The 18,154-nt window shown below is 51.6% G+C and overlaps 2 protein-coding genes across 2 annotated transcripts in view; one reads left to right on the top strand and one right to left on the bottom strand.

Annotated features, from left to right (window-relative positions):
- Nucleotides 1-5,454, top strand: part of LOC115641397 (deleted in malignant brain tumors 1 protein-like) — a 60,903-nt gene extending 55,449 nt beyond the window's left edge. The window contains exon 10 of the mRNA XM_030544527.1: nucleotides 5,401-5,454. Within this exon, the coding sequence (XP_030400387.1) occupies nucleotides 5,401-5,432 (32 nt within the window). The 3' untranslated portion in view covers nucleotides 5,433-5,454. The remainder of the gene's footprint in view (nucleotides 1-5,400) is intronic.
- The window catches only part of LOC115641316, a 627,798-nt gene that overhangs the window by 273,252 nt on the left and 336,392 nt on the right, over nucleotides 1-18,154 (bottom strand).

Consider the following 18,154-nt stretch of genomic DNA (forward strand, 5'->3'; position numbering starts at 1 on the left):
AGAGATGAACTGGGCACGTCCCAACTTCTCCAGTAGCTCATCAGTACGTGGCATTGGATAGTTGTCCGGACGAGTTACAGCATTTAGCTTACGGTAGTCCACGCAAAAGCGTATTTCCCCATCTGGTTTGGGTACCAGAACCACTGGAGATGCCCATGCACTGGTAGATGAGCGGATTATACCCATCTGTAGCATGTTCTGGATCTCCCGTTCTATAGCAGCTTGGGCATGAGGAGACACTCGGTAGGGTGGGGTTCTGATTGGGTGAGCATTACCTGTATCAATGGAGTGGTATGCCCGTTCAGTCCGTCCTGGGGTGGCTGAGAACAATGCGGCGAAGCTAGTGCACAGCTCCTTGATTTGTTGCCGCTGCAGACGTTCCAGGGTGGTTGAGAGGTTCACCTCTTCCACGCCACCGTCTTTTTTCCCGTCGTAGTAGACACCGTCAGGCCACTCAGCATCATCTCCCTGGACTGTAAACTGACAAACCTGTAAGTCTCTGGAATAGAAAGGCTTGAGAGAATTAACATGGTACACTTTAGGCTTTAGGGAGGAATTGGGAAATGCTATGAGGTAGTTTACAGCTCCCAGGCTCTCTTGGACCGTGAATGGCCCTTCCCATGATGCTTCCATCTTATGGGCCTGTTGCGCCTTCAAGACCATAACCTGGTCTCCTACCTTGAAGGAACGTTCTCTGGCATGTCTGTCATACCAGGCCTTTTGCTCTTCCTGAGCATCCTTTAGGTTCTCTCTAGCAAGGGCTAAAGAGTGTCAGAGGGTGCTTTGTAGGTTGCTTACAAAGTCCAGAATGTTAGTTCCTGGAGAAGGCGTAAACCCCTCCCATTGCTGCTTCACCAACTGTAATGGCCCCTTAACCTCGTGACCATACACAAGTTCAAATGGTGAAAACCCTAAACTGGGATGTGGTACAGCCCTGTAGGCAAACAGCAACTGCTGCAACACTAGGTCCCAATTATTGGAGAATTCGTTGATGAATTTTCGTATCATGGCCCTCAAAGTTCCATTGAACCTTTCCACCAGGCCATTGGTTTGATGGTGGTACGGGGTGGCAACCAAGTGGTTCACCCCATGAGTTTCCCACAGTTTTTCCATGGTCCCTGCCAGGAAATTAGACCCTGAATCTGTAAGGATGTCAGAGGGCCAACCTACCCTGGCAAAGATGTCTGTTAGGGCCAGGCACACAGTGTTAGCCCTGGTGTTGCCTAGAGCTACTGCTTCTGGCCATCGGGTAGCAAAGTCCACTAAAGTCAGTACGTACTGCTTTCCTCTGGGCGTCTTTTTTGGAAAAGGGCCCAGAATATCCACAGCTACTCGCTGAAATGGGACCTCAATTATGGGGAGTGGCTGGAGAGGGGCCTTGACCTGGTCTTGAGGCTTTCCCACTCTTTGGCATACCTCACAAGACCGGACATACTTGGCAACATCCTTGCCCATCCCCTCCCAGTGGAAGGACTTCCCCAACCGGTCCTTGGTTCTGTTCACCCCAGCATGGCCACTGGGATGATCATGGGCTAAGCTTAAGAGCTTCCCCCGGTACTTAGTTGGAACCACCAACTGTTTTTTCAGCTGCCATTCTTCCCGGTGTCCACCAGAAAGAATTTCCTTGTATAAAAGTCCTTGGTCTATAACAAACCGGGATCGATTAGAAGAGCTGAGAGGCGGTGGGGTGCTCCGTGCCGCCGCCCAAGCTTTCTGAAGGCTGTCATCCGCTTCCTGCTCAGTCTGGAACTGTTGCCTTGAGGCTGGGGTCACCAGTTCTTCCTCAGACTGTGGACTTGGGCTTGGTCCCTCTGGAAGCGATGTAGGTGATGGGGTTGTTTCTGTTGCTGGTGAACCACTCTCCGCTGGTGCACCTGAGGGTATTTCAGGCTCTGGCTGAGCCTTTTGGGTATGGCTGTCTGTTGTTTCTGCCAGTTCTGGCTCACTGGCGCCCACTGGCGTTGAGTTTGAAGATGTGGTTGCACTTGCTGGTGCTGGTTGCTGTTCCAGTTCTGGGCCTGGGACTGGAGATGCTGTGGCTGTTTCAGTGGTAGGCATGGAATCCGGGTCCACTACCTCTGTCTGGGTCTCTGGTAACACAGACGGGGCCTCTGTGGACGGCTCAGGAACAGGAATGGGTCTGGAAGCTTGCCTGGTTTGGCTACGGGTAACCATTCCCACTCTCTTGGCCCGCCTCACCTGGTTGGCCAAGTCTTCCCCCAGTAGCATGGGGATAGGATAATTGTCATAGACTGCAAAAGTCCACATTCCTGACCAGCCTTTGTACTGGACAGGTAGTTGAGCTGTAGGCAAGTCTACAGCTTGTGACATGAAGGGGTAAATTGTAACTTTGGCCTTTGGGTTGATGAATTTGGGGTCAACGAAGGATTGGTGGATAGCTGACACTTGTGCCCCCGTGTCTCTCCACGCAGTAACCTTCTTTCCGCCCACTCTCAAATTTTCCCTTCGCTCCAAGGGTATTTGAGAGGCATCTGGGCCTGGGGATCTTTGGTGTGATGGTGGTGTAATGAATTGCACTCGCATGGTGTTCTTTGGACAGTTGGCCTTGATATGTCCCAGTTCATTACACTTAAAGCATCTTCCATCTGATGGGTCACTGGGCCGAGGTGAGTTACTGGAGACTGGTGAGGTTGAAGGGTAGGGTATCTGTGGCTTTACTTGGGCGGTATGTGGGGTCTTTGGCTGTCCTCGGTTGTAGGGTTTATGGTCTGTGTGCCCCCTGGGGTAATCGTTCCCCTTGACAGTAGCTTTCTTGCTTTCTGCCAGTTCCATCCATTTGGCTCCAATCTCCCCCGCCTCAGCGATATCTTTGGGATTTCTATCTTGTATGTACCGTGTGATGTCTTCAGGAACACCATCCAAGAACTGCTCCATTTGTATGAGGAGGTTCAGTTCTTCCAAGGTTTGAATGTTGTTTCCTGTTAACCAGGCCTCATAGTTTTTTGCAATGTAGTAGGCGTGTTTGGGAAATGACACCTCTGGTTTCCACTTTTGGGTTCTGAAACGCCGACGGGCATGATCTGGGGTTATCCCCATCCTGTATCTGGCCTTGGTTTGAAAAAGTTTATAGTCATTCATTTGCAGCTTAGGCATTTCAGCTGCCACCTCTGCTAAAGGTCCACTGAGGTGTGGCCTTAATTCTACCATGTACTGGTCTTCGGGGATGCTGTACCCAAGACAGGCTCTTTCAAAATTTTCCAAGAAGGCCTCGGTGTCATCACCTGCCTTGTAGGTGGGAAATTTTCTGTGCTGTGGAGCAATAATTGGTGCCGGGTTGTTAGGGTTGGCTGGCACATACAGCCCAGCTTTTGCCAAGTCCAGTTCATGTTTTCTCTGTTTTTCCTTCTCTTCATTCTCTTTTTGTTGTTTTTCCATTTCTTTTTGGTGTTTTTCCATTTCTTTTTGGTGTTTTTCCATTTCTTTTTGGTGTTTTTCCATGTCTCGGCGGTGGGCCGCCTCATCTTCTGCTTGTTTCCTTCGGTAGGCCACCTCTTCTTCTTCTAGTTTTCTTTTGTGTGCTGCCTCTTGGGCTGCCTGTTCTCTTTGGAAGGCTGCCAGTTTCATGTTTTCTTCCTTTTCTTTTATCTCCATCTGTCGCCTGTGTTCAGCTTCTTTGAATTGGTCTTCGGCCTCCATTTTTGTCCTGGTAGACATGGTTCCTGTTTTCTTGTGTTGGGGTGCCCTCCGGTGTTTCTCTTTTGAACTGCAGGCTCTGTTGCCTCCTGAAGTCTGCCTAGCAACAGTGCCTTTAGCTAATCTTCAATGTTAAGTAAACCTGAAAAACCACTTTATTTGCATGCATATAAGTGTTGGTACTTGCCTCCTAATGGGAGGGCTATTGCATGACAAAAGACTGGTGGTAGCCCTTAACGACTTCTTGCTTAACATGCAAGGCACACACTGCCAGAGAGAGCAGAAAAAAAAATTCTCTCTGGTTCCCTTTTAAAACCAAACTGTTTCTCTCTGCTAAAAAGCCCTTAGCAGAGAAAAGAAAAATATAATATTCCTACTGGCTTCTGGATTCTGTCTATCTCCCACCAGCTGCCACTCATGTTATAACCTTATTCCCAGATTTGGACCTTAGCGTCCAAAATATGGGGGTTAGCATGAAAACCTCCAAGCTTAGTTACCAGCTTGGACCTGGTACTTGCTGCCACCACCCAAAAAATTAGAGTGTTTTGGGGCACTCTGGTCCCCCCGAAAAACCTTTCCTGGGGACCCCAAGACCCAAATCCCTTGAGTCTCACAACAAAGGGAAATAATCCTTTTTCCCTTCCCCCCCTCCAGATGCTCCTGGAGAGATACACAGACACAAGCTCTGTGAATCCAAACAGAGTAACTTGCCCTCTCCGTTTCCAATCCTGGAAACAAAAAGTACTTTCCTATTTCCCCAGAGGGAATGCCAAGTCAGGCTAGCAATCCAACACACAGATCTCCCTTGATTTCTTCCTCCCACCAATCCCCTGGTGAGTACAGACTCAATTTTCCTGAAGTAAAGAAAAACTCCAACAGGTCTTAAAAGAAAGCTTTATATAAAAAGAAAGAAAAAATACAAATAGTCTCTCTGTATACAGATGACACAATACAGGGCAATTTCTTAAAAGAATATTGAATAAACAGCCTTATTCAACAAGAATACAAATCAAAGCACTCCAGCACTTATATTCATGCAAATACCAAAGAAAAGAAACCATAGAACTTACTATCTGATCTCTTTGTCCTTACACTTAGAAACAGAAGATTAGAAAATAGAACTACTTCTCCAAAGCTCAGAGACAGCAGGCAGACAGACAAAAGACTCAGACACACAATTCCCTCCACCCAAAGTCGAAAAAATCCGGCCTCCTGATTGGTTCTCTGGTCAGGTGTTTCAGGTGAAAGAGACATTAACCCTTAGCTATCTGTTTATGACACCAACACATGTAAATTCGATGCTTATGTCAGGCTAAGGCAACCACCAATGACACGGGTGACTGTGTTCAGCTCCCAGTCACCAAGATGCTTATGCCAGTGTCTGCCCAACAGCACTGCACAGTACCACACTGGAGCAAACACCAGCGCCAGGAGTGAGGGTGTGAATCTGCTCCCCAGGAGGTTCCTGCCAGCAGTGCAGGGGGTGATCTTTTTAAGTGCTCTAGTGGGAGCAGTAGGTCAGACTGCCGTCCAGTCTGCCTAACTAGGTGAGAGCTGGCTGGGAGGGGAGTGGACAAACATTGCCCAAGTGATTAGCCTGGTCAGTGGTGAGGAGTCCTTGACAGGCAGTTGCTGCGTGTAGAGACCTGTCAGATTGGTCAGCGGGAGGTGCTACATTCCCCAGCGACACGAGAGATCAGATACACAGGAATCTCCCTGAGTGTTTCTTCCCTTGGGTGTTTGCAGACGCTGGCATCTCAGAAGTGGCTCAGCTCTAACTGGTGAACAGCCCGAGTCGCTGTGCTGGGATAGTTGAGGTGCTTCACAACCAGAAGTGGGGAACTGTGTGTGATGACAGCTGGGACTTACAGGATGCCAGAGTTGTGTGTAGGCAGCTGGGCTGTGGGACGGCATTATCAGCCCCAGGAGGGACTCGATTTGGACAAGGATCAGACCGTATCTGGCTGGATGATGTCAACTGCACAGGGACAGAAGTTGCCCTCTCCGATTGCAGGGCTCAGCCTTGGGGAGAGAATAACTTTACCCATGGAGAAGATGCCAGTGTTGTGTGCTCAGGTAACCTGCATCCATGACATCACTGTGGGTAGTGCAGGGATCGGGCTGGGAAGCTTTCAGCAAGACCCAGCTTTCCTGTCTGAGTCAGCACTGACCCCAGTGCCCCAGCATGGTGCTAAGTGCCTGTACTTCTGGGTGCCATTTCAAGTTCACAGTTTGCCATGGTATCAGTGCTGACCCCATTTTCCCCACACAGTTCTACATACCTGTGCTGCAGGGAGCGGTATGGGGGCTCAGTGAGAGACTCTCCCTGCTACAGCACAATGGCGTGCTGGGTAATCATACATCCCATTTGTGAGATTTGGGGTTGAATGGATCCTGCAGCCACTCAGGGATCCCTTTATGAAGTGTGGGGTTCCTATCCATGTCACTCTGGGTGATTTAGATCTCAGCTAATTACCCATGAACTTGTAATATGCCCCGCTGCTGTGACTGGAGACAGGGTTCTTCCTCACTTCCTCTCCTATACAGCTCATGAGTTTCTGTGACCTGTCTCTCATCTACCCTGTCCTACCCCACAGGTTGCTGCATGAGAGTGGTGGGCAGTAGGGCTGTCAAGTTATTAAAAAGATAATTGTAATTAATTGTGAGATAAAAAATGAATCATGATTAATTGCATAATTTATCATGCCTTTACACAATAATAGAATGCCATTTATTTTATTTTTGGGACGTTTTCTACATTTTCAAATACATTGATATAAATTACAACAAAGAATACAAAGCATAGATTGTTCACTTCATATTTATTTTTGATTACAAATATTTGCACTGTAAAAAAGAAAACAAATATTATTTTCAGTTCATCTCATACAAGTACTGTAGTGCAATCTCTTTGACAGGAAAGTTGAACTTAAAAATGTGGAACGATTTACAAATAATAACCGCAATCAAGAATAAAACAATGTAAAATTTTAGATCCTACAAGTCCACTCCGTCCTACATCTCAATCAGCCAATCGCTCAGACAGACAAGTTTGTTTACCTTTGCAGGAAATAATGCTGTTTGCTTTTTGTTTACAATGTTACCCGAAAGTGAGAACAGGCATTCCCATGGCACTGTTGTAGCTGGTGTAGCAAAATATTTATGTGCCAGATGCGGTAAAAATTCATATGTCCCTTCATGCTTTGACTACCATTCCAGAGAACATGCATCCATGCTGATGATGGGTTCTGCTCAGTAACGATCCAAAGCAGTGCAGACTGACAAATGTTCATTTTCATCATCTGAGTCAGATGCCACCAGCAGAAGGTTGATTTTCTCTTTTGGTGGTTCAGGTTCTGTAGTTTCCACATTGGAGTGTTGCTCTTTTAAGACTTCTGAAAGCCTGCTCCACGCCGTCTGCCTCTCAGATTTTGAAAGGCACTTCAGATTCTTAAATCTTGGTTCTGTGATATTCCTCTGTGGTGTTATCTGGACCGGTTATGTGCTAGGTCACTCCAATCCTTGACTCTGGGAGCCAGCTTTACCCTGCTTTGCTGTGAGAACCCCTACTCCTGGGCTGTTCACGCACAGCCTCTGACATGTAATCTGCTCCTTGGATTGTGCAACCGAATGACACTAGCCAACATCACAGCGGGTAGGTCAGTCTTTGGTAATCCCATGGTGGGCTGGTTTCTCAAGGGCTTGGACAGACTTTATTCCCAGATACAACAGCCCATTCCTCAGTGGGCCCTCAACCTGGTCCTGTCCACGCACATAGGGCCCCCTTTCAGGCCCATGGCGACCTGCCTTCTGTCCTACCTTTGCTGGAAGGTGGCCTTTTTGGTGACCATAACCTTGTCCAGAACAGTAACTGAGCTCAGAGCTCTGACTTCTGAGCCCCTCATATGGTCTTTTATAAAGACAAGGTGCATCTATGCCCTCACCCCGTGTTTCTGCCAAAGGTAGTCTCCCAGTTTCATGTGAACCAGAACATATTTTTACCTGTGTTCTTTCCTAAGCCACATGCCAGTAACAGAGATCACATGTTCCATTCTCTGGACATCAGGTGTGCCCTAGCATTCTACATTGAGCGCACAAAACCATTTTGTAAGTCACCACCGCTCTTTATTGCAATCGCAGAAAGGCTGAAGGGGCTTCCGATCTCATCCCAGCGCATTTCATCATGGATCACATCCTTTATCAGGATTTGCTAAGACCTGGCTAAAATTCCAGCCCCTCCGCTTACAGTGCACTGCACAAGAGGGCAGGCATCATCCGCAGCATTCCTGGCGCAGGTCCCTATCCAGGAAATATGCAAGGCAGCAACGTGGTCCTTTGTCCACACTTTCACGTCTAGTGGGAGCAGTAGCCTAATTAGGTGACAGCCCAACTAGGTGACAGCTGTCTGGGAGGGGAGTGGAGAAACTTCAACGCTGGCCATGTGATTAGCCTGGTCAGTGGTGGGGAACCCTTGACAGGCAGTTGCTGTGTGCAGAGACCAGTCAGATCTGTCAGCGGAAGGGGCTATGTTTCCTGTGCAACTGATCTCTCTTGTCGCTGGGGAAGTCCCTGAGAGTTTCTTCCCTTGGGTGTTTGCAGACGCTGGCATCTCAGAAGTGGCTCAGCTCCGACTGGTGAACAGCAGGAGTCACTGTGCTGGGAGGGTCGAGGTGCTTCACAACCATCGGTGGGGAACCGTGTGTGATGACAGCTGGGACTTACAGGATGCTGGAGTCGTATGCAGGCAGCTGGACTGTGGGACGGCGTTATCAGCCCCAGGAGGGGCTCGATTTGGGCGAGGGTCAGACCGTATCTGGCTGGATGATGTCAACTGCACAGGGACAGAAGTTGCTCTCTCCGATTGCAGGGCTCTGCCTTGGGGAGAGAATAACTGTACCCACGGAGAAGATGCCGGTGTTGTGTGCTCAGGTAACTTGCATCCATGACATCACTGTGGGTAGTTCAGGGATCAGGCTGGGAAACTTTCAGCACAAACCCAGCTCTCCTGTCTGAGTCAGCGCTGACCCCAGTGCCCCAGCATGGTGCTAAGGGCCTGTATTGCAGGTAGGGGAGTGTCAGTAGGGGGCGCTCTCCATTTGTAGTTTTGCTGGCCCTAATACCCCAGTGCGGAGCCATGGGCCCCTAGCATGAGGAAGCCTTGTCTGTGCCTGCTGGGGGGCAGCTCCTTGACTCCCTCGGGCACAGGCCACACAAGCCGTGCCCTCTAGGCCTTGGGGAGGGGGGTGACCCAAGGTGACCAGCTCCACCTCCCATCTCTGCCCAATCAACACACAGCTCTAGATCCCTTCATAGTCACACCAAGGACACGTGATTTCACAGAGTGTAGAGATTCGAGGGGTAGGAAGGAGAGGGCTTGGAAAGAAATGGTTCTTCTTCGAGTGATTGCTCATGTGTATTCCACAGTAGGTGTGCGTGCTCGCCACGTGCTTCGGTGCTGGAACTTTTTCTCTTAGCACTACCCGTAGTGGGGGATCCCCGCTGCGACCTCTCGAATGGCACCTCTATATCGCGCTATAAGGGGAGCTGCACACTCCCCCCACCCTCAATTCCTTCTTGCCGCCAGCGAAGGTAGTCAGAACTTGTACTCCAGCTTTGCTGTAGTGTCTTCCTTAGTAGTACGATCTTCAACTATTACTAGTTTCTCAGTTAGTAGCCTGGCTTGGGGCATGCCCCGAGCCCCAGGTTTCAAATCGTGTGATTGCTGTCACAATTCCATGCCCAGAAGCAATCCACTCTCCGAGTGTCTTCGCTGTCTGAGCGAGACTCATATAAGTGAGTGCTATAAAATTTGTAAGTCCTTCAAACCCCGGACTAAGCGCGAGCAAGAGATTCAACTGCGGGCTCTGCTTACGGAGTCGGCTCTGGCCCTGGCACTGGTGCACCGACCCAACCTGGCGCCGGGCACAACGTCCTTGGTTCAGAGTGAGGCCCCATCCGCCAGTCGGCACCACTCCCCCTCCAAGAAGCAAGGCAAGACCCAGTGGCACCAGGAAAAGGACAGGGGTGAGGCCGGACCTGAGTTGGGCAGCCTGCAATCCCCCTCGGGACCCAGACCTACGACTCACGTGGAGCAGAGTAGTCCGGCCCCGTCAGCACGTGCCTCCCTGACAATGCGGATTCCATCGACACCGGAGGCAGCTCAGGCAGCGCATGACATCCTCATCATGCTGGTACCGAGCAGGCCACCCGAGTTGGGGCCCCAGTCCTGAGGAAAGCTGCTGCCGGGCACCTGCGAGCCCTCACCGGCCAGGTCACAGGTTGAGGTCTCTGCGCGATCCGCGGGACCTTCCCGTAGCCTGCGTCACGTTTCTACTCCGTTGTCAGGATCGCCTGGGAGTGAGTTGCTGGAGTCTTCCTTGGTCACAGGGGCCGCAGGCGCCAGGACAGAAAGCATCGACGCTTCTCGTCCAGCCACAGTGATAGCAGGTTGCGACGCCATCGACACCGCTGATCTTACTACGGCACGCTCCATGCTCGGAGTGCCTCCCGGCAGTCACCAGCACCAACGCCTCATAGCCGCGGTTGCCGACAGGAGTCCAGAGAGAGCACTTCCGACGTCTATGTGTCATCGTCGTCGAGGTCTAAATCCCGGGGTCGGACCCAAAATGAACAGCACCGATCGAGTTGCTCCTATGGCACCATGTGATCCTCGGTCACATCAGTCTCTTCTCCCAGCTGTCCTTCCCCAGGCTGTACAATCCCTCAGGAACGTATAACCCTGGTTGGGCCTCAGCCAGCACAGTGGCAAGGGGCACCATGGCAAGGACAGTGGTGCTGCCGGGGCCCCGCTCCGTGGCTGGGGCATCCCAAGCGCCCTCAGTGTTTCTGCCTTGGCACCGAGACCAGTAATCAGGCGCCGAACCACTGGCACCGCACCCGGACCCGGACATGGCATGCTGTCACGGAGTCACCGGGCGATGCTCTGGAACTGCTCCCCACCAAGCCAGTCAGGACTTTGGGGAGCCTCCTCTCCCTTGGAGCAGACTTGTTCAGGGCACGAAGCTCACACAGCTTCACCTCCTGGGTCTCTCCTTGGAGCATTCAGCATCCTCTGCCCCTCCGTGCGCTTCCCACAGTGAGTCCACCCCAGCGGGGTCCTGGGGAAGCCACCGGGTCCTGCACCCCCACTTTGCAGTCAGACGTGACTCTCAGCCAGCCAGTAAAACGGAGGTTTATTCGATGACAGGAACAGGGTCTAAAACAGAGCTTGTAGATACAGCGAACCGGACCCCTCGGCTGGGTCCATTCTGGGGGGCAGTGAGCCAGACCCCCAGGTCTGCCCTCCACCCTTGACCCCAGCCAGCTCCAGACTAACAACCTCCCCAGCCCCTCCTCTCTGCTCAGCCCCTTTCCCGGGCCAGGAGGTCACCTGATCCCTTTGTCTCCAACATCTTCAGCTGGCAACTTTTCAGAGGAGGGGCCCAGGCCATCAGTTGCTAAGAGACAGAGTGTCAGGCATTTAGGTGCACTGGCCCTTTGCTCTGCCAGATACTTAAGAACTGCCTAGGGGACACTGAGGCACCAACACAGTATTCAGAGAAAACATTAAGAACTTTCCCAGTTCGTCACACATGCGACCTACCGGCACCGCATGATGCCGTAGGTGCGGTACCAGATGTCTTGATGGCACCAGATGAGTCCATAGCAGCGCTGCCTCCTCCTTCTCAGGAAGACTTCAAAGCTCATCAGGAGCTTCTCCGGCGTGTAGCCACCAACCTCCAGCTCCAGGCGGAGGAGATGGAGGAACCGGTGGACAATTTGTTTAATGTCCTGTCCTCCTCGGCACCAGGCCTCATGGCTCTATCGCTTCACCAAGGGGTAGTCAATATTTCATTCGCTCTATGGCAAACTCCGGCCTGTCTGCCGCCCATTTCTAAGAAGGCAGAGAGGAAGTATTTTGTGCCAACAAGGGGGCATCAGTTTCTCTACACTCACCCTGCCCCGAACTCACTGGTGGTGGAATCGGTTAACCACCGTGAAAGACACGGTCAGCCCGCGCCCACCCCCAAGGACTAGGATGCTAGGAGGCTAGATACTTTTGGAAAAAAGGTTTATTCGCCTGTGAGTTTCAAGCTCAGGGTGGCAAACCATCAGGCACTTCTGAGCAGCTATGACTTTAACTTGTGGGGGTCTCTGCCTAAATTCGAACTATCTCTCCAAAAGAAGGACAGGAAGGAATTCTGGACTCTAGTCGATGAGAGTGTGACAGCGGCGAAAGCAGCGCTCCAGGTGGCCTCGGATGCGGCTGACACAGCGGCACGTTTGACAGCCTCGGCTATCTCCATGCGACGGGTGTCGTGGCTTTCGCTGTCGGGGCTGTCCGTGGAATCCCAGTCCTTGATGTAAGACCTGCTGTTCGACGGCAAAGCATTATTTGCAGACCAAATGGATACGTGTCTGCATGGGATGAAAGACTCCCGCACCACCTTGCAGACTCTCGGCCTGTATGTTCCGCCAGCCAAGGATGAACCTAGGCCGCAGCTCTAGGATCCCCCCATAAGAAGCAGATATGAGCCCCCGCCAAAAAGGCCTAGGGACCAGAGGCGCAGATCACAGCGCCAGTCCCATTTGGCCCCAAACCCCGGCCCCTCGAAGGGCAAGAGGCAAGGGAAGAGGCATTTTTGACTTGTTGCGGGGGGCCACCTGGCCTGTTGGCGGGGAAACCCCCCAGTTAATAAAGTTAATAAAGTCCATGGGGACCCGGAACACTCCCTCCTTCTAAATCAGGAGGTGACGTGCCTCCTTGACCTAGGCGTGGTGGAGAGGGTACCTCGGGTATTCCAGGGCAAAGGGTTTTACTCCCGGTATTTCCTGATCCCGAAGGCGAAAGGCGGTCTCAGGCCCATCCTTGACCTACGGAATCTCAATCAGTTTCTGATTTGCTGCAAATTCTGTATGGTGTCCCTGGCCTCTATTATTCCGTCCCTGGACCCGGGGGATTGGTTCGCATCCCTGGACCTCCAGGATGCGTACTTCCATATCCACATTTTCGAGGGTCACAGGCACTTCCTCTGCTTCCTGGTAGAGAAAGACCATTACCAGTTTACGGTCCTTCCCTTTGGCCTTTCCACAGTCCGCAGGGTTTTTACCAAATGCTTGATGGTGGTTGCAGCCCACCTCAGGAGGAACAGGCTGCAGATCTTCCCTTACTTTGGATGACTGGCTGCTCAAGGGCAAGTCTCGGTCTAAGGTGCAGGTGCAGATGGAATTCCTGCTAGATACCCGCATGAGTCTAGGCCTAGTGGTGAACAAGGAAAAGTCCACGTTAGTCCCGGTTCAGTGCATACACTTCTTAGGAGCGCTGTTAGACTCCCTGGTAGCCATGGCCTTCCTCCCCCAGGACAGGTTTGAGACGCTCAAAGGTCTCATCACCTCGGTCATGGCCTTTCCAGTGACCACAGCATGGGTGTGCCTTCAAATCCTACGCCCTATGGCAGCATGCACCACCGTGGTGCGACATGCCAGGCTCAGGATGAGGCCCCTCCAACTCTGTTTGGCCTCTCAGTATTCCCAGGCCAGGGATGGCCTAGACAAGGTCGTCACGTTGCCACCCAATGTAGTAGTCGACCTGCAATGGTGGTCCCTCCCGAGCAACATACTTCAGGGTATCCCCTTCTGGGAACCCCCTCCCTCATGAGATCAGTGAAATCCTTGCTGATCTTAAACGCAAAAAAGAAGCTTACAAGAAGTGGAAGATTGGACAAATGACCAGGGAGGAGTATAAAAATATTGCTCAGGCATGCAGGAGTGAAATCAGGAAGGCCAAATCACACTTGGAGTTGCAGCTAGCAAGAGATGTTAAGAGTAACAAGAAGGGTTTCTTCAGGTATGTTAGCAACAAGAAGAAAGTCAAGGAAAGTGTGGGCCCCTTACTGAATGAGAGAGGCAACCTAGTGACAGAGGATGTGGAAAAAGCTAATGTACTCAATGCTGTTTTTGCCTCTGTCTTCACAAACAAGGTCAGCTCCCAGACTGCTGCACTGGGCAGCACAGTATGGGGAGAAGGTGACCAGCCCTCTGTGGAGAAAGAAGAGGTTCAAGACTATTTAGAAAAACTGGACGAGCACAAGTCCATGGGGCCGGATGCGCTGCATCCGAGGGTGCTAAAGGAGTTGGCGCATGTGATTGCAGAGCCATTGGCCATTATCTCTGAAAACTCATGGCGAACGGGGGAGGTCGTGATCCACAGGGAGTAGCTCAAACCTCCAAAGTTCCTGGCCAGGGGCAGGCCATTAGCACAGCAAGAGAGGGGTGTGGCAGTGACATCACAAAGGCCTTTTGCAGGACCTCAGACTATTGGTCAAAGGTGGTGGGGAGATGGTGACCTCACAGAGAGATGCTGACATCAGCCAGGCAGGACAGGGGCGAGGGGCCAGGGAAACCTCAGAGACCCCTGTGGCTTTGCTTCAGCAAGTCTCCTTCTCCAGGTCTCTCTTTGATAATCCCGCCTAGGGCACCATAAATCCTAAGGACGGCCTTGGAGGTCCCAGATGATTGGAAAAAGGCTAATGTAGTGCCCATCTTTTAAAAAGGGAAGAAAGAGGATTCGGGGAACTACAGGCCAGTGAGCCTCACCTCAGTCCCTGGAAAAATCATGGGGCAGGTCCTCCGGGAATCAATTCTGAAGCACTTAGAGGAGAGGAAAGTGATCAGGAACAGTTAGCATGGATTCACCAAGGGCAAGTCATGCCTGACTAACCTAATTGCCTTCTATGAAGAGATAACTGGTCTGTGGATGAGGGGAAAGCAGTGGATGTGTTATTCCTTGACTTTAGCAAAGCTTTTGGTACGGTCTCCCACAGTATTCTTGCCAGCAAGTTAAAGGAGTATGGGCTGGATGAATGGACTATAAGGTGGATAGAAAGCTGGCTAGATTGCCGGGCTCAACGGGTAGTGATCAACGGCTCCATGTCTAATTGGCAGCCAGTTTCAAGCGGAGTGCCCCAAAGGTCAGTCCTGGGGCCATTTTTTTCAATATCTTCATTAATGATCTGGAGGATGGCGTGGACTGCACTCTCAGCAAGTTCGCAGATGACATTAAACTGGGAGGAGGGGTAGATACGCTGGAGAGTAGGGATAGGATACAGAGGGACCTAGACAGATTAGAGGACTGGGCCAAAAGAAACCTGATGAGGGTCAACAAGGACAAGTGCAGAGTCCTGCACTTAGGACGGAAGAATCCCATTCACTGTTACAGACTAGGGATCAAATGGCTAGGAAGCAGCCCTGCAGAAAAGAACCTAGGGGTTACAGTGGACGAGAAGCTGGATATGAGTCAACAGTGTGCCCTTGTTGCCAAGAAGGCTAATGTCATTTTGGACTGTATAAGTAGGGGCATTGCCAGCAGATCGAGGGATGTGATCATTCCCCTCTACTCGACATTGATGAGGCCTCAGCTGCGTCCAGTTTTGGGCCCCACACTACAAGAAGGATGTGGAAATATTGGAAAGAGTCCAGCAGAGGGCAACAAAAATGATTAGGGGGCTGGAGTACATGACTTATGAGGAGAGGCTGAGGGAACTGGGATTGTTTAGTCTGCAGAAGAGAAGAATGAGCGAGGGTTTGATAGCTGCTTTCAACTACCTGAAAGGGGGTTCCAAAGAGGATGGATCTAGACTGTTCTCAGTGGTACCAGATGACAGAACAAGGAGTAATGGTCTCAAGTTGCAGTGGGAGAGGTTTAGGTTGGATATTAAGAAAAACTTTTTCACTCGGAGTGGTGAAGCACTGGAATGGGTTACCTAGGGAGGTGGTGGAATCTCCTTCCTTAGAGGTTTTTAAGGTCAGGCTTGGCAAAGCCCTGACTGGGATGATTTAGTTGGTGTTGGTTCTGCTTTGAGCAGGGGGTTGGACTAGATACCCCTTCCAACCCTGATATTCTATATATTCTATGATCTGGTGTCAGATGCCTCGGACCTGGGATGGGGAACCCATATGGGGAGCTTCAAAACCCAGGGCAGATGGTCGCCCTCGGAATTGCATCTGCACATAAATGTCGGAGCTGAGGGCAGTACGCCTGGCGTGTGTAGCCTTCAGCCAGCACCTAAGGGGGAAGCTGGTCAGGGTTCTCATGGACAATATGACTGCGGTGTATTATACCAACAGACAAGGGGGTACGCGTTCCGTGGCCTTGTGCCAGGAAGCCAAGCTCCTGTGGGAGTTCTGTATAGCCCACAACATCCATCTGAGGGCTTTTCACCTACCTGGCAGGAGCAATACGCTCACAAATCGCCTAAGCAGGTTCTTTTCCCAGCAACACAAATGGTTTCTAAACAGGGAGGTGGCCAGGCAGCTCTTCCTACAGTGGGGCACTCCCTGGGTAGATCTATTTGCCACCGTCCAGAATTGCCTATGCCCACGATTCTGCTCCAGGGCGGGAGAGGGCGAAGGGGCGATATCGGATGCGTTCCTAATCCCATGGTCTGGCCGCCTGTTCTACGCCTTCCTGCCCTTCCCCCTGTTAGGCAGGGTCCTACAGAAGGCAAAGGCAAATGGGGCTCGGATTATCTTCACAGCCCCAGATTGAGCCTGTCAACATTGGTACGGGATCCTACTGCAGCTTTTAGTGTCCCCCCCCGTGCAGGCTGCCGCTCTGACCGGACCTCCTCTCCAAGGAGGGAGGACGTCTCCTCCACCCCGACCTGGCCGTGCTCCACTTGACAACATGGCTGCTCCGTGGCTGAATGAGGAGGAGGGGAGGTGTTCGGAGGAGGTTAGACAAATCCTGCTCGAGAGCAGGAAACTGTCCATACGTCAAACCTACCTCGCCAAATGGTATCGGTTCTCCATGTGGGCAAGGGAGAGGGGTTCTTCCTCTTCCTCCGTGTCTATCCAGCTCATCCTCGATTACCTCCTGTCCCTTAGGACCCAAGGGCTGGTGCTCTCCTCGGTCAGGGTGCAGTGGCCATTTCGGCTTTCCACCTCCCGGTGCAGGGCCACTGTTTTCACACCACATGACCTCTTGGTTCCTCAAAGGGCTGGATCGGGCATTCCCTTACACTAGACCCCCAGTCCCGCTCTGGGACCTGAATCTAGTGCTCTCCCACCTCACAGGGACTCCATTTGAGCCCTTGGCCATGTGTTTTTGGTCGCACTTATCGTATGAGGTGGCATTTCTGGTAGCTATCACCTCAGCCCAGCGGGTCTTGGAGCTTGGGGCCCTGACCTCCGAACCCCCATATATGGTCTTCCATAGGGATAAGGTCCAGTTCCACCTGCACCCAGCTTTTCTGCCAAAGGTAGTCTTGGCTTTTCACACGGATCAGGATGTCTTCCTCCCAGTCCTCTGTCCTAAGCCCCATGCCTCTAATGAGGAACGACGCCTGCACTTGCTAGGTGTGCATAGAGCGTTGACCTTTTACTTAGACCGAATCAGGCCAGTCAGTAAATCCCCTCAACATTTCATTGCTTATGCCGCGCGCATGAGGAGGCGACCAGTATCCACCCAGCGGATCTCCCACTGGTTCACCTCATGCATACGCACTTGTTATGACCTGGCAGGGATTCCTCCGCCTTCTATAGCTAAGGCTCACTCAACGAGAGCTCAGGCCTCATCCGCTGCCTATCTGGCTTACGTTCCTATTCAGGACATCTTCAGGGCTGCTACATGGTCCTCTGTCCAAACCTTCTCATCGCACTATGCGATCGTCTCCCAAACGCAGGATGATGCAAGGTTTGGAAGGGCGCTGCTCCGCCCCGGTAACCTTTAAACTCCTACCTGCCTCCATCAGGTATAGCTTGGAGTCACCTACGGTAGAATACACATGAGCAATGACTCAAAGAAGAAAGGACAGTTACCTGTTCCGTAACTGGCGTTCGAGATGTGTTGCTCAGGTGTATTCCACATCCTGCCCTCCTTCCCATCTGTCGGAGTTGTCTGGCAAGAAGGAACTGAGGGTGGGGGGAGTGCGCAGCTCCTCTTATAGCGCGATATAGAGGCACCACTCCAGAGGTTGCACCGGGGCTCCCCCACTATGGGTACTGCTAAGGGAAAAACTTCCAGCACTGGTGCACGTGGTGAGCACGCACACCTACTGCGGAATACATCTGAGCAACACATCTCGAAGAACGCCAGTTACGGAACAGGTAACTGTCCTTTCCATGGCCAATAAAATCATACCACGCTGACTAGAGCCTAGACTCATTGAAAGAAATACTTTTCTGTCTCGTAGAACAATGCTTACCCCACAGTCCTTCCAGGGTTTTACTCCAGGCTTGGCTGTGATCTCCTGTTCCTGAGATAAATGCTGTCAGCCGCCTCCTGGGTGAAAGGGAGCTCTTGCCCCCTCTCCTCTTTCTTTGTAAGTACAGACCATTGTCTCTTCCCAGAGGGGGTCTCTCTTTGGAGACTTGTGCTGAGGGTCCTTTGTCTTTGTAAATTCTCAGGCTCCCACTGGGCACAGACAGTGAGTATAGCCTGTCTCCATGGCTGGGCTTTGTTCTATGTGCTGATTGGCTCAGCTGAAGGGATTGCCATGGC

Source organism: Gopherus evgoodei, unplaced genomic scaffold, assembly GCF_007399415.2.
Source record: "Gopherus evgoodei ecotype Sinaloan lineage unplaced genomic scaffold, rGopEvg1_v1.p scaffold_34_arrow_ctg1, whole genome shotgun sequence".
NCBI lineage: Eukaryota > Metazoa > Chordata > Testudines > Testudinidae > Gopherus > Gopherus evgoodei.